Source organism: Myotis daubentonii, chromosome 4, assembly GCF_963259705.1.
Source record: "Myotis daubentonii chromosome 4, mMyoDau2.1, whole genome shotgun sequence".
NCBI lineage: Eukaryota > Metazoa > Chordata > Mammalia > Chiroptera > Vespertilionidae > Myotis > Myotis daubentonii.
Genome location: NC_081843.1, coordinates 15,176,703 through 15,192,163, shown reverse-complemented (window position 1 = coordinate 15,192,163; position 15,461 = coordinate 15,176,703). Strand labels below are relative to the sequence as shown.

Here is a 15,461-nt window from a genome sequence, read left to right as displayed (position 1 = left end):
GCACTTACATCTCCATAAGACTGGGGAGCAGCAACGGTTGCATTTCCATAAGACAAGGGAACTGGAAGTAGCCAGGAAAGGTCTACATTTACACAATAAAGAGAAGGAAGCCCTTCATCCAGATGGAAAAGAAAGCCCAGAGGAATGGAAGGAGGTGAGGGAGGAGGGCCTTAGGAATCACTATAGTAACCAATTCGAAGGGGAATATTGACCAATCAGAAGGGATATCAAGGCACCAGGATCTGTAGCTTTTATAAGCCACAGGGAAAAGGAACTCAGTGGGACCCTTTTCCCCTCCCTACGTGGTAGTCAGTTCTGTGGGCCTCTTTCCCTCTCCCCATGTGGGAGTCTGTACTTGTTCTTCAATAAATCTTCACCTTTGCTATACCACTTTCTGTCCGTGGATTCATTCTTCGATTCCGGTGGACAAAGAATCTGGGTTCCAGTCCAAAAATTTGGTATCAAAATCAACAAAAATATATTTTTTAAAAATAAGCCATTTCCTTGTGCCCAGTGGCAGTTTACAAATAATGAGGGCCACTGTGGTGAGGCAACTGAGGCTGGGGGCCTCTGGACTTCTGGTTGGAGGAGAGCTGTGGAGTTCCTCCACTTCCTCCTCCAGCAGTGGCAGCACCCAGGGGCTAGAGAGGCGTTCAGGCTCCTGGTCATCTCAGCCCCAACCCACCTGGAAGGAACATGATGGGAGCACCACACACTTGTCAGGGGGCCAGCCCCCAGACTGCAGCCCCCCCCAGCTCAGCAGAACCCTGGGCCGCAGTGATGGCAGAGCCCTGAGCAGGGGGCTATCAGTCCCATGTGGCTGCCTGGAGGAGGTGAGCCTCCTGAGGCTCCAGCAAGGGGACAGGCCCTGGAGGGAGCCAGGGAGGTGGCTGGATCAGCTTCCTAGGGGATCAGGGCTGGAGGTCCCACCGTCCCCTTTCAGACCAAGGCAGAAGGAAGGGAACCTCAGAGACCCACCCAGTCTCTTGCCAGGGGCTGGATTTCCAGATCGAAGGAGCCCTCGGGGTGTGAGGTTCTGGGGGATGGAGGCCCTCGAGAGCCCTCCTGAATCTGAAATAGAGCCCAGTCCAGGCAGCCTGGGGAAGGACCATGTGAGGGCTGGTGGGGTTGGAGTTGGGCCTCAAAGGACCCAGAATCCTGGAATTTTTACAACCTGTTCATGATAGGATTTAGCATTTATTTTATTTTATTTTAATCTTTTGTTCTGCTTACAAAAGTAACTTGAGCTTGAGCTGAAAAACATTACACAATGTTGTGAGTGAAAATCATTGGGGACTGGGCCCCAGGCAGAAGAAGTCACAGCCAAGTTCACTGAGCCATCAAGGACGCCGTGCCTGCAGTCGTCAGGGTTACGGAGCCTCGCTGGGCCCCACAGAGGACTCCTCCCCGCCCACTGTGGGACTGGGAGCTGGCCCCTCTGCCAACCTTCCGTCTTCTTTTCCTTCTGGAAGAGAATGGGGTGGGTCAGGAGGGTTCAGAGGAAAAGGGAGGGGTGAGGGTGTGGCACAGGCCCGAATCCCTGAGCTCTCAGCCCACCAGGGGATGACCTGGGCACCACTGACTGACTTCGAAGATTGCCAACTCCAGAGATACGCTCCCAAAGGCCACAGAGGCTGCTACAGTCATTTCCAGGAAACTTTGGGCCAAATCTGGGCTGAGGACTAGGAAGCTGCTGCTGTCCCAGTGCCCCTGGCCAGGGATGGAGCAAGGGTGTGTGTGTGTGTGTGTGTGTGTGTGTGTGTGTGTGTGTGTGAAGGTGGGATGGCAGCTGAGGGGGTTGGTGACTGCTGGAGTACCTGCCTAAGGGAGCCTGTGGGGCAGAGAGACAGCCTGGCTCTGCCCTCCATCTCTCCACCTGAGGAAGGCTGGCTTTTGTTCGAATCCTCACAATAGCGTGTATGGGGGTAGAGCCTATCTGGCCCAAGAACCTGGGCAGATGCCCAAGCTGAGGTCTCAGAGAGGGTGGAAAAGGCCATGGAGCTGACCCAACCCACTGAGTTGAGCGGGAAGACAGTCTCTGAGCCAGATGTCCCCCCTCACCCTCTGCAGGGACCAGCTGTGGCCTCAGGGTAATAACTTGGCCTCTCTGAATCCTGCTTCCCAACAGGTCACAGGACAGCACCCTCCACCCCCTGGGCTGGCAGGAGGAAGCAGGTATACACATGGAGGCCCTGAGCCAGAACTGGCTGGTGGAAGCGCTCACAGGGTACACTGGGCACACTGCAGGTTCTGGGGAGATGGGGTCCCCAACTCCCTGATTACAGCTCCTATCCAACAAGGGATGGAGGGTGAGGGGTTCCTCAGGCCTGTAGCTGGGGTGTCCCGTCTCAGGAGCCTTAGTGTCTCAACCTTGGGGAAGTAGTAGGGGCCCCCCACCCCTGACTTCAGAGCACTCACCACTGTTTCCATCAGTGCGGAGGGGTCCCTTGTCCTGCCCAGCTACCTGGTGGAAGCCATGAAGCTTTGGTTTCCCTTTCCCGGGACTGGCTACCAAGCCGAGTGCCCTGACTCCAAGGAGGCCCCTGTTCATAGGCAGCAAGTAGGGCCAACTGCTGTGGCTTTATTTTCTCTATTTTCTCAGGGCTCAGCAGACCCTGTTTCTGGTTGGGAAGAAACCTCAGCTCATCTCCTTCCCAGCTACTAGGCATCCCCTCCCCCAGGCATCCCTCAGGTTTCCAGGTTCCACTGTCACCTGCACCAAGCCTGGGGCTCCAAATAGACTTTGGCACAGAAATATGCACACACAGACCCCCCGAACACATAAATACAGAAATACACAAGAGCAGGCAATGGACAGCCCTCGCCAGTTGCTCAGTGGTTAGATCAGGGGTGGGCAAACTTTTTGACTCGAGGGCCACAATGGGTTCTTAAACTGGACTGGAGGGCCGGAACAAAAGCATGGATGGAGTGTTTGTGTGAACTAATATAAATTCAAAGTAAACATCATTACATAAAAGGGTACGGTCTTTTTTTTCAATAGTTTTATTCATTTCAAACGGGCCGGATCCGGCCCGCGGGCCGTAGTTTGCCCATGGCTGGGTTAGATCATCAGCACTCAGACCGAAGGGCTGTGGGTTCGATCCCCTGTCAAGTACACATACTTCGGTTGCAGGCTTGATCCCTAGTCCGGGTCAGGGTGTGTGCAGGAGGCAACCAATCAATGTATCTCTCTTACATCAATGTTTCTCTCTCTTTCTCTTCCTCCCTCCCTCCCTCCTCCCTCCCTTCTATTCTCTAAAAATCAGTGGAAAGGGTGAGGATTTAAAAAAAAAAAAAAAAAAGAGCAGACATGGACAGAAATAGGCCCAGGGACGTGGACACACACACAGACATACCTTTCCAGGCAAATCCACATGTAGACACAGAACCCTAGACACACATGCATCGAGGCTACAGACACGCAGAGATTTACACTCATATGTAACGTGGAGAGAGAGAATCCATGCAGACACGCTCACAGCACGGGCATGCTCTTTCTAGAGCCAGCACCCCTCGGCTGTGCGGGTGTCAGGGGACTTGCAGCCCCAGGGACGTCTTGCTCAGTTTGGCTCGCTGGGACGAGGGCCTCACCTGTGTCCAGCTTCCTGCGTTTCTGCTCAGGCTCCGGGGGGGCTGCCTCGATGGCACGCTGGGCCTCGGGATGGATCTTGAGGAGGGCCTTGGCCAGGGTGGTGGGGCCGGGCACCCCCAGGGACATGATGCAGTGCACTCCCTTGCGCTTGGCAGCGGCCACTTTGTCACTGTCTTTGGACGCTGTCAGCAGGACCAGTTTGGAGAACTTCCTGGGATTGGGCTTCCTGGGAGCTGAAGGGACGACATCTGTGCCCGGCTCAGGGGCCTGTGGGGACGGCTCCTGGCCAGCCGTCACACTCTCGCCCTCCTGCTCGCTGGGCTCAGGCAGGGGCATTGTGGGACCGACGGCCTGTCCCCCAGGCCGCACTCAAGCTCCAGGACACGGATTTCTCCTCCTGATTCCTGGCAAGCAACCTGGCAGTCCAGGGGCTCTGTCCTAAGGGAGAAAGCAAACCCCCATCAGTGAAGCCTGGGCTCCAGGAGAATGGATCTGGGGCGCAGTGTGAACAGAGCTGGAGAAGCCTGGCCGGTCTTCTGCTTGGCCAGCTCCTCTGTTCACCGCAGTGAGCATGTCACCTCCTCCATCCAAACCTCACTTCCCCACGTGTAAATGTGCTTTTACAATTAAGCCCTGCCCTTGGGGGCTCTGGGAGGGGGGGGGAGGCTGCTGGGGATAAAGATACTGATAACTGAGTTACTACAAATCCAGGTGCGTGGGTGCTGAGCCTGAAGCGAAGTGTCTCATGGGTTTTCCATTTAACCTGCCAGCCCCATGTTATGAAAGTCTGCCATTCTCACTGACCCAGGTTACAGATGAGGACACTGAGCCTCCCAGGGCGACCAGCACAGCCATGAAGCGGCAGAGCTGGGAGGCCAGCTGAGGCCGAGCTGGAGCCCACCCCACACAGCGCCTGGCGTGCCTTGTCCAGGATAACAGTCACTGAGCACCAAGCATCAGAGACAAGCACTGGGGACATGAGCTCAGGTCACGGATCTTCCCAGAATCGCCAGTGCCCTCTCACCCTGAGTGTGACTCTCTGGACTCACAACTAGATCTGGCCCTCACCCCAGGCGGGAGGCCTGGGGCCACCCAGAGCTCAGGAGGTGCCAGGGGTGCTTTCATAGTCCATGAAGGCAGCGATCTTGTGCTTGAGCTGGTGCTCCACTGCCTCAGCTGGGCGGGGACGGGGCTGTGAAGCTGTCCAGAGAATCTGTGGTCACTGAGGGCTCCCTGGCTTCTGGCCTGGAGAAGCAGAAAGGACAGATTACGGGCCGAGCTGGTCTGAAGACCATGGCCCTGGGGCATAAGCATGGGGTGGCCTTTTTTGTTTGGGGGCAAGTAGGCGGTGAGCGGATGGCAGGTCTTCCCAGTTTACCGTGTTAGCCCAGAAATAACGCTGCAGCCTGGGGAGACTCTTGCCTGCCCTGCCCAGGACCAGGCTGCGGCAAAGCCCACACAGGCCTACTTGCACCCTCGGTTCTCACTGTTTCCGTTTCCTGTGTCCTCACATGGTCTTCCCTGTGTGTGTCTATATCCTAAAGGCCCTTTCTCTAACACAGCCACATTCTGAGGTCCTGAGGGTTAGAGCTTCAACACATGGGTCTGGGGGCAGGCACAATTCAGTCCATAGCAACACAGAACAAGGTAAGTGCCTAATAAATCATAGCGTGTGGTATCTCTATATCTTTTTTTTAAAATATATTTTATTGATTTTTCACAGAGAGGAAGGGAGAGAGATAGAGAGCTAGAAACATCGATGAGAGAGAAACATCGATCAGCTGCCTCCTGCACATCTCCCACTGGGGATGTGCCCGCAACCCAGGTACATGCCCTTGACCGGAATCGAACCTGGGACCCCTCAGTCCGCAAGCCGACGCTCTATCCACTGAGCCAAACAGGTTTCGGCGTATCTCTATATCTTGACCCCAAACTTCCATGCACGTTCAAACCGAGAGCATGTCCCGGAAGGCAGGAGTGCGCAGGGCCTGCACATGACACTAGGACAGCAGTTCTCAACCTGTGGGTCGCGACCCCTTTGGGTCGAACAGCCCTTTCACAGGGGTCGCCTAAGACCATCCTGCATATCAGATATTTACATTACGATTCATAACAGTAGCAACATTACAGTTATGAAGTAGCAACGAAAATAATGTTATGGTTGGGTCACAACATGAGGAACTGTATTTAAAGGGCCAGAAGGTTGAGAACCACTGCACTAGGGGCTATTTACTCAGTTAGGAGCCCTCAAACCAGCTGGATCTTCACACAAATGCCACCACAGTTCCAAAAGCTCTGCCTGTCACCCAGGGGAGCCAGACTACGCTTATATGGATTTTTTTTTTCATCATCCAAATTTTAGGGCATCATCCAAATTTTAAAAATATGAAAAATGCTTGTAGAAACCACCTTCATCCAAGATCTACCAATTTGAAAACATATTCCTGCACAATAAACAGCTCCTCTACTCAGCTGACACCACTCTTAATTTATCCGGATTTAGTTTTCTAACCAAAGGAAAGCAATGAGATAGGTTATATTGAGGTTATTTTGAAAGTTTTAAATATTTAATTGAGAGGTTATATTGAGGTTATTTTGAAAGTTTTAAATATTTAATTGAAAAAGTAATATTGAATTCATTAAACAGTAATAGTAAATCTGCATAATCCCCACCTCCTATCACAAACTTTCATTTCTGCATTGTTTTCTACATACATCTTTCTTCAGAGCTACAAGCAAAGCTTTCAAATAATCCTATTTCCTGTTTTCTTTCCATTTATCAGGGTAGAAACCACCTGTCTAGAGACCCCTAGAAAGGGCCAGAACACAATTTAACTTACCCTGTAATTGTAGAAAATTCAATTTAAACTTTAAAGCCACAAGATAGTGATGTTGCTCCTTAAAATGAGCCATTTTTCCAAGATGAAAAAAAGAGGACACAAGGGGTAAAAAAGGAAATAAGAAGGCTTTAAAGTGTTTATATTTGTGCCCTACCTGGTTTGGCTCAATGGATAGAGCATCAGCCTGCAAACTGAAGGGTCCCAGGTTCGATTCCGGCCAAGGGCACATGCCTGGGTTGCGGCCTTGATCCCCAGTAGGGGGTGTGCAGGAGGCAGCCAATCAATGATTCTTTCTTATCATTGACTAGGGGCCCGGTGCACGAAATTTGTGCACTGGGTGTGTGTGGGGAGGGGAGTGTCCCTCAGCCCAGCCTGCCCCCTCTCACATACTGGGAGCCCTCAGGCATTGACCCCCATCACCCTCCAATCGCAGGATTGGCCCCTTGCCCAGGCCTGACGCCACCGCCAGAGGTGTCAGGCTTGGACAGGGGACCCCCATTTCCCCCTGATCACTGGCTCTGGCCCCCGCTCAGACCTGAGGCCTCTGGCCCAGGAATCATGCCTGGGCAGGGGACCCCCATCTCCCTCTGATCGCTTGCTCCACCCCCCGCCCAAGCCTGATTCCTCTGACCCAGGCTTCAGGCCTGGGCAAGGGGACCATCATATCCCCCCAATCCCCGGCTCTGCCCCCCGCCCAGGCCTGATGCCTCGGCCAGAGGAGTTGACCCTCATCACCCTCTGATCACCAATCACAGGATTGGCCCCTTGACCATGCCTGAGGCCTCCGGCAGAGGTGTCAGGCCTGGGCAGGGGACCCCCAGCTCCCCGCGGTTGCAGGCTCCGCCCCTGCCCAGGCCTAACGCCTTTGGCCTAGGCGTCCGGCCCAGGCAGCGGGGACCTGCAGTGGCAGCGGGGGGTGCCGCGATCACGCGGGCTCCGCCCCTGCCCCTGCAGGAAACCTCTGGCTGAGGCGTCCGGCCCGGGCAGCGGGGACCCACAGCTGCAGTGGCCCCGCGATCGTGGGCTCCGCTTTAGGCCCAGGCAAGGGACCCCTAGCTCCTGGGACTGCCAGCTTCGACCGTGCCCAGCTCCCATCGCTGGCTCCACCCCTACTTCCTGCTATCACTGGCCAGGGCGGCAAAGGCGCCTGATTCTCCAATCATGGCTGGGGGGCAGGGCAAAGGCGGCCCCAGGGCCACTTCTGCCCTGCCCCCCGCTCTTAGCTCCCCCCTGGGTTTCCGATCACTGTCAGTGGCAGGGGGCTTCTTCCTGCTTTCCCTTTCACCTCCCTGCATTGTGCCTACATATGCAAATTAACCGCCATCTTGTTGGCAGTTAACTGCCAATCTTAGTTGGCAGTTAACTGCCAATCATAGTTGGCAGTTAACTGCCAATCATAGTTGGCAGTTAATTTGCATATAGCCCTGATTAGCCAATGAAAAGGGTATTGTCGTACGCCAATTACCATTTTTCTCTTTTATTAGATAGGATGTTTCTATATCTCTCTCCCTTCCTCTCTAAAATCAATAAAATATACTTTTAAAAAAGGTATCTAACTATAAATAAAAATAAAGTGTTTATATTTGGTTTACAAAAAAGTGTTGTTAGAAAGTCCAGTAAATACATTTAGCAAAGATAATCTTTTCTAGGCTAAACAACTGTGCATTAAAAAAAAAAAAAAGACCAAGAACTTTTTTTTTTTTTAATATATTTCTTTATTGATTTCAGAGAGAAAGGGAGAAGGAGAGAGAGATAGAAACATCAATGATGAGAGAGAATCATTGATCGGCTGCCTCCTGCGGCAATTGCCCCCCACTGGGGATCGAGCCCGCAACCCAGGCATGTGCCCTTGGCCAGAATCGAACCTGGGACCCTTCAGTCCGCAGGCTGACGCTCTATCCACTGAGCCATGCTGGCTAGGGCAAGACCAAGAACTTTAATCCCTGTCCTGTGTCTTTCTCTCTCAATCCAATTGTCTTTTATTTATTCTCCATTCCAGTTATATTTCTTATGTACTTACTAATTTTATTTGACCCATTCTTAACTTAAGAAGCAGGTGCTTTCTAGTCTGTTTTCAAAGAATTATACTAAAATGCACTAAAGCTAACTAAGAAGTATTCATTAAAATGTTAGCAGTGGTGGGAATGAGGGATTTCATTTTTGCTCGTTTTCTATTTTTTTATAATTTCCCCCAAATTGTAACGTGCATGAACTAATTTTACAAGGGAAAATATTTAACATTTAAAACATAAGATACATTTACTGAGATGGTAATTTTCCTTTTAGTCTACTACTTTAGAAAAAAAGGTCTTCTCCATTCCTATGCCACATAATGTCATATAAGAAAATAAAGATTAATATAAACAACTAGAATTTAAAATGAATAAAATTAAACGAGAGAGAGAGAGAGAGAGAGAGAGAGAGAGAGAGCGCACACACACCCTGCCCCTCCAGCACGCCTGTCCATGTCCAACATTAAAGTGACCTGCCCAGAGCCATGTGGTTGGTTCTCAAGTTGAGATCTGAGCCAGGAACAAAAATCCTACGACATCAGCCCATGTCTCTGAACAATCTTCCTTCTAAATGTCACCATCATCCCCCCTGCCCTGGGAAGACTGAGACTCCAGGACTTAAGTAAGTGGCTCCAGACAGCAGAGCTACCAGGAGCCAAAATTTGAACCCAGGCCTGGCTGGTCTGCCCTGAGCACCTGTGGCTTAAAGTGAAAAATGCCAGTTACAGAGGAAACTGCATGCAGGACTTTAGAGTAAGTCCTCAGGATATAACTCAAAGAATAAAATAGATATCTATAAGTCCACACTGATATAAATGGGGGAGAAGGGACAAATCCTTATGAAGAATTCCAAAAACACTTCCCCTTTAGGAGGTGAAGGTTAAATCTGACCCTTGATATGGGGGAAAGAATAGACTTTTCACAAATGTTGAATGGTGGGACAATTAGATATCCAATACAAAGGAATGAAGATGAACCCCCTCCTTACACCATATACAAAAATTAACTCTAAATAGATCATAAAAGCTAGTTATAAAACTCTTTTTAAAAAAGATAACAGTAAGTCTTCATGAACTTGGATTGGCAGCTTTTTCCAATATGACACCTAAAAGTACAGGCAACCAAAGAAAAAACAGATAAATTGAAGAAAATTTAAAACTTTTGTGAAGGATACTGTCAAGAAAGTTAAAAGAGTGTGGTGCGGTTGCTTGGGCGTTTCCTGTGCACCAGGAGATTCCCAGTCAAGGGCACATGCCGCAGTCTCAGGGGTTGTGCAGGAGGCAGGTGATTCTTGTGCTCTCACATGGATGTTTCTCTCTCTCTCCCTCTCCCTTCCTCTCTCTCTAAAAACCAATAAACTATTTTATTTTATTTTTTTAAAATATATTTTATTGATTTTTTACAGAGAGGAAGGGAGAGGGATAGAGAGTTAGAAACATCGATGAGAGAGAAACATTGATCAGCTGCCTCCTGCACACCTCCCACTGGGGCTATGCCCGCAACCAAGGTACATGCCCTTGACCAGAATTGAACCTGGGACCCTTCAGTCTGCAGGCCGACGCTCTATCCACTGAGCCAAAACGGCCAGGGCATAAACTATTTTATTTTTATTAAAAAATTTTTTTGGTGAATCCTCACCTGATGATATTTTTTCCATTGATTTTTAGAGAATGGAAGGGAAGGAGGGGGATGGGAGAGGAAAAGAGGGGGAGAGAGAATGAGACCAATGTGAAAGACACATTAACTGGTTGCCTCCCACATGTGCCCCAACCAGGGCTGGGGATGGATCAAATCTGCAACCCAGGTATGCACCCTTGACTGGGAATGGAACCCATGACCCTTGGATCTGCAGGTCAACATTCTAACCACTGATCAACACCGGCCAGGGCGGGGGGAATCAATAAATTATTATTATTATTATTTTTTCATGCCATACGTTTATTTACAAACACATCTGGTATGTTGAGTTCAACATTTTGATCCATTTTTCAAAGAGACTGCATCTCTTAAAATGCTCCTCTTTATATCTGTATCTTGGATTAAACATCCTTATTTTTTAAGCAGTTGGTGTCTTACTATAAAAAAAGGTGCAGCAAATCCTGATCCAAAGTATAAAGTCATCATGACTAGTAACCGCCACTTGTTTTCCACTGAAAATGGTAAATTCTTCCCTGGGCCCTCCTCATAGTGTCTCCTACGGACCACAGAGGTTGTGAACCTCCGAATAGAATGGGAGAAAAAATTTTCAAATTACATATTTGATAAGGGTCTTGTATCTGGAATTTATAAAGAACTCTAACTCTGAAATAAAAAGGCAGCCCACTTTAATAATGGGCAAAGGCTCTGAATTGGCCTTTCTGCAAAGAAGATATACAAATGGCTAATAAGCACATGAAATGTTCCACATCATTAGTCAAATGGGAAATGCAGAACAAAGCCACAATGAGATACTGCTTAACACCACTGGGATGCACATCAGTCTCTCTTCTGGACTCATCCCCACCCTTCTAGAAATTTATTTTCTAGGTGTAAAGGGAAGGACTGAGAGGCAGCTACTTTAAGCCAAATGTGTATATTTTGAAAATTAAATTTTTACTCAGAAAAAGTTCAATAAATAAATAGAATTTTAAAAAGGGAAGCAGAAATGAATTAAAAAGCTTAACAGTTACCTTACTGGACTCGGTTTACACCCTTCCTTTAATTGTGTAATCCGGTCGTTTTAGATTGCTGTGGCCTGCAGTCACCCACTGATCCCAACCAGCTGTCATGCTGTTGGTCTGCACAAAGCAACCCCAGAAGTGTAAAGATGACCCATTGTAAGGCCCAGTTCACACAATGTTAAGCACTGGCAGGAGCCTCTGAGATATCACCAGGTCTTTGGGAGGCAGTGTAATGGCCCCCAACAATGTCCAATGGCCTCCAACAATGTCCAGTCCCAACCCCTGGAACCTGTGAATGTGTTACCTTACATGGCAAAGAAGAATTAAGTTTTCAGATGGAATTAAGGTTACTAAAGCAGATGAGCTTGGGTTATCCAGGTGGGGCCAATCACAAGGATCCTAAAAAGCCAAAGAGGGAAGCAAAAGAGAGTCAGAGAAAGATGTGCTGATGGAAACAGGGTCAGAGGAATTCGCCATTGCTGGCTGTGAAGATGGAGGGAGGGGGCCATGGGCCAAGGAATGCTGGAGGCCTCTAGAAACTGGAAAAGGCAAAGAAATAGATGGTCTCCTCTAGAGTCTTCCGGAAGGAATACAGCCCTGCACACGCCTTGATTTGAAACCACTGAGACCTGTATCAGACTTCTGAACTCCAGCACTGTAAGACTGTTACAACGCTGTGTTGTTTTCAGCCACTAAATCTGTGCTAATTTGTTACTGAAACAATAGGAAACTAGTGGGAGGTCCAATCCCTTACTGGTGAGATTCTGAAAAATGGGAGCCCTGCCTGGTGGCTGATGATGGGTCAGCTGAATCACCTTCATGTATATGAAAGATTTACTATCAATGTCCACCAACACCTCTCCGAGCTGGTCACACCTGTGTAATGGGAACAGTGGTGAATTTAGCAGAGCTTCTTAAAAATAGATAGGGATGCCCTAGACAGTTTGGCTCAGTGGATAGAGCGTCCGCCTGTGGACTGAAGGGCCCAGGTTCGATTCCGTGCCAGGCTTGCTGGCTCGATCCCCAGTCCGGGTGTGCAGGAGGCAGCCAATCAATGATTCTCTCTCATCGTTGATGTTTCTATCTCTCTCTCCCTCTTCCTTCCTCTCTGAAATCAATAAAGAAATATATTTTTTAAAAGTAGGGGAAGAGTGTAGTGGTTGTATTATAAAAAGTTCCCAGTGGCTGAAACTGGTTTGGCTCAGTGGATAGAGCGTCGGCCTGCGGACTGAAAGGTCCCAGGTTCGATTCCGGTCAAGGGCATTGTACCTGGGTTGCGGGCACATCCCCAGTGGAAGATGTGCAGGAGGCAGCTGATCAATGTTTCTCTCTCATCGATGTTTCTAACTCTCTATCTCTCTCCCTTCCTCTCTGTAAAAAATCAATAAAATATATATTAAAAAAAAAAAAGTTCCCAGTGAAACTGACAGCTGCCCCCACCTCCCATAATCACCGTCCTAGGCGCTTCATGGAGGGCTGTGCCTGGCTCACTGGTGGGATGACGGGCCAGCTTAGCTGGTACATATCCTTACAGGGAGGTTTTCAAAGCAGCAATGACCCCAAGATGGTCCAAGAACTGCTACTCCGTAGTTTGCAGGGAAGAGCTTCCCCAAAGTGGGAATTTCACGTCATAGCCCCTCCTTTCCCTCATCACCATGGCTCGAAATATCAGTTACTTTCATTCCCCTTCCCCATTGTCATTTGTCATCAGACCTGTCTGTGCTGCGCCCCAATGGCCCCCGCGCCCATCCTCCCCAATCGTGTCCATCGCCTCCTGACCGAGCCTCTGAGTGTCCCCCTCCCAGGATCGCACCCTTCCGACTCCGCCATCCCTGCGGGACTGCCAGAGCCACACGGGGGGACGGGGTGAGGACGGGTGCGGGGAGGGAAGCAGCACTGGGTGGGGTCAAGGCGAGCAGGCTGACGTGGGGCTCCCGGACTTAGGGTGTCTATCCGGGCTCAGTCCCGGGTCGGCGGGTGGGGGGAGGAGCGAGGAAAAGGGGGTGAATCGCGGATGAAGGACAGGAGGTGGCCTGAGCGCTGGGATGCAGAGCCGGGGGGACCCCCAGGATCAGCTGCTCTAGGAACTCAGAGAGACCCCCGCGGGGGGGGGGGGCGTCCGCGCCCTGGGACCCGGGACCCTCCCCGACCCTCCGGGGCCCGTCCTTACCGGCGCCGGCCGGGCTGTGTGCGCAGCGGGACCCTCCCTCTCCGGGGTCTGAGCGCAGCGAGTCCCTCCGCCTCCGAGCTGGCGCCCCCGCCTCGGCAGCGGCCGTCACCTCAAGCCGGGGTCACGGCACAGGCATGCGCAGTGGCGCCGCGGCCCATTCCTCGGGGAAACTCCGCTTTCCCGGGTCTTCCCCGCGCGACGCCGGACTCGCGCTCCCGGACCAATCGGCGCGCGGGGCGGGGCGTCGGGGCGCGAGGCCCGGGCTGGGGTCCGCGTAGACTCCCGCTCGCAGCGCCGGGCGGTGGGTTTCAGAGCCCCCCGGCCGCCCCCAGGGCGCGGCACCGGGTCCCTGCGGAGGAGGCGGGGGCACTTTTTAAAGACCTCGTTACTCCAGTCTCTTCCCGAGCGCGCGGAGGGCAGGCCTCCCTTTCCGCTCATTGAGCCACCGGCTGCGCTTAGCGAGCGTCCGGGACCGCGCAGCATCCTCGGGAGGGTCCCGCCCTCGCCCTCGCCCTCGCCCCACGGTCCGGCCCCGCTCAGAGGTCAAGCCCTCGCAGGTTGGTCTCTCCCACACCACTGGTCACTCCTTTGCCCACCTGCCCAGCACTAACCAATAGGTACGGCCCTCACCCATCGGCCCAGCGTTCACCATCCGCCCAGCCCTTGTCCATTGGTCTAGCCATCACCCATCGGTCCTGCCGTCGCCCATAGGTCCCGGCCTCACCCATAGGTCCTGCCGTCGCCCATAGGTCCCGACCTCACCCATCGGCCCGGCAGTCGCCCCTCGCACAGCCACTGCACACTTGTCATCATCCAAACCACCCGGGGCGGTGGGGACCGGGACTGCCCGGGTGCAGGAAGCTGCGGGGCCTCGCGCTGCTGTCTTGGACACTCGGCAGGTGGCGGTGGCGGGCGGAGCGGTCTCAGCGTCGTCTGAGCCAACGCTCACCTACACACTCACCGCCCAGGCGCTAAGCCCCTGCGCCGCGCGGACTGCCCGCCTTCCCTCCCGCACGGAGTCCTCGGTCCTCGGCCCTCGGCTCACTGTGACCTTCTCCAGCTCGCGAATCCCTCCTTCCATCCGCTCCCCTTCGCCCGGCGGAGCCCTGGGTCTTCTGGCTGCAAGTCCTCGGCGGGAAGACGCTGCCACACATTGACACCCCTTTCCTCCGCCTCCCTCCAGTCTCTCCAGAGCGGTTGCTGGCAGCGCCCCCAGGCTGCAGACCCGTGCAGGTCCTGCCCCCTTGGGGCCTGCCTCTGGGCTTCCGGCTCTTCCCACGGTCTCCTCTGCACCCTCCAGTTCTCCCATGTTCTCCCGATTTCCAATCCGGATCTTTCTCTTCCAAATATCAACAGAGCCCGCACCCACTTCCAGAGAGGTTCCCTGTTTCTTCCGGGCCCTGCCTCTGCTGATTACTCCTTCCCACCCCAGGTTCAGCCTGCAAGGCTTCCATTGTCCCTAAGTCCTTTCTTCTGGGGCCACGATAATTTCCTGGACATTCTCCAGTGTCATTCAAAGGCCTTCATGGATTTATTTATCATTACTAATCATCCACTGACTACTGGTTGTTTCTAATTTTATTACTTTACTGGAGGCCCAGTGCACGAATTCGTGTATGGGTGGGGTCTGGTGGGGGTGAGGATGGGGGGACACACAGGAGGTTGGCTGGCCGGGCCCACCCCTGGTTGAACTCCTGGTCGAGGGGACAATTTGTATATTAGCCTTTTATTATATAGGATAAGCACTTAAAAAAATTTTTTTTATTGATTTCAGAGAGGGAGGCAAAGGGAGAGAGAGAAACATCAATGATTAATCACTGCCTCCTGTGTGCCCCACACTGGGGATCAAGCCAACAACCCGGGCACGTGCCCTGGGCAGGAATCAAGCCATGACCTCCTGGTTCATAGGTCCAAGCTCAACCACTGAGCCACACCACCAGGCACCTTATAAGCATTTTTGTATATATATTTCTGATATCGCTTTCTTTAAATTCTGAAAAGAGGTCAAAGAAGGTGACTATTTTAAAGGCTTTTAAAATATGTTGCCAAAGGAAGTACGTAAGCTTGGGGCCAGATGCCTGGGTTCAAATCCCAGTCCTGGCATTTGCTCTGCATGACTTGAGCAATTACTTCCCCTCTGTGTGCCTGTTTTTTGTTTTGTTGTTGCTAATCATCACCCAAGGATAT

General features: G+C 51.8%; 1 protein-coding gene across 6 annotated transcripts; it reads right to left on the bottom strand.

Annotated features, from left to right (window-relative positions):
- Positions 1–1,177: 1,177 nt before the first annotated feature.
- On the bottom strand, positions 1,178–14,426 carry FLYWCH2 (FLYWCH family member 2). 6 transcript variants are annotated; one of them, XM_059692876.1, is made up of 5 exons: positions 13,275–13,653; positions 4,739–4,837; positions 3,592–4,032; positions 2,419–2,464; positions 1,178–1,465 (listed from the first exon to the last, which is right to left on the bottom strand). In XM_059692876.1, the coding sequence occupies exons 3-4, from the start codon at positions 3,926–3,928 to the stop codon at positions 2,430–2,432; spliced, it is 372 nt and encodes a 123-aa protein (XP_059548859.1). In that variant the 5' UTR covers positions 3,929–4,032; positions 4,739–4,837; positions 13,275–13,653; the 3' UTR covers positions 1,178–1,465; positions 2,419–2,429. The 6 variants fall into 6 exon arrangements, with proteins under 6 accessions (XP_059548859.1, XP_059548854.1, XP_059548856.1 ...); XM_059692871.1 differs by lacking the exon at positions 2,419–2,464 and having other exon boundaries at positions 13,275–13,648; XM_059692873.1 differs by lacking the exons at positions 2,419–2,464; positions 13,275–13,653 and adding an exon at positions 11,920–11,937.
- Positions 14,427–15,461: the final 1,035 nt, after the last annotated feature.

Excerpts from the sequence above, each read along its gene's own strand:
- FLYWCH2 (XM_059692874.1), bottom strand. The coding sequence starts at position 3,928 with ATGCCCCTGCCTGAGCCCAGCGAGCAGGAGGGCGAGAGTGTGACGGCT. Across the intron at positions 1,466-3,591 it reads ACGCAGGAAGCTGGACACAG|AAGGAAAAGAAGACGGAAGG; the intron begins GTGAGGCCCTCG and ends ATTCTCTTCCAG.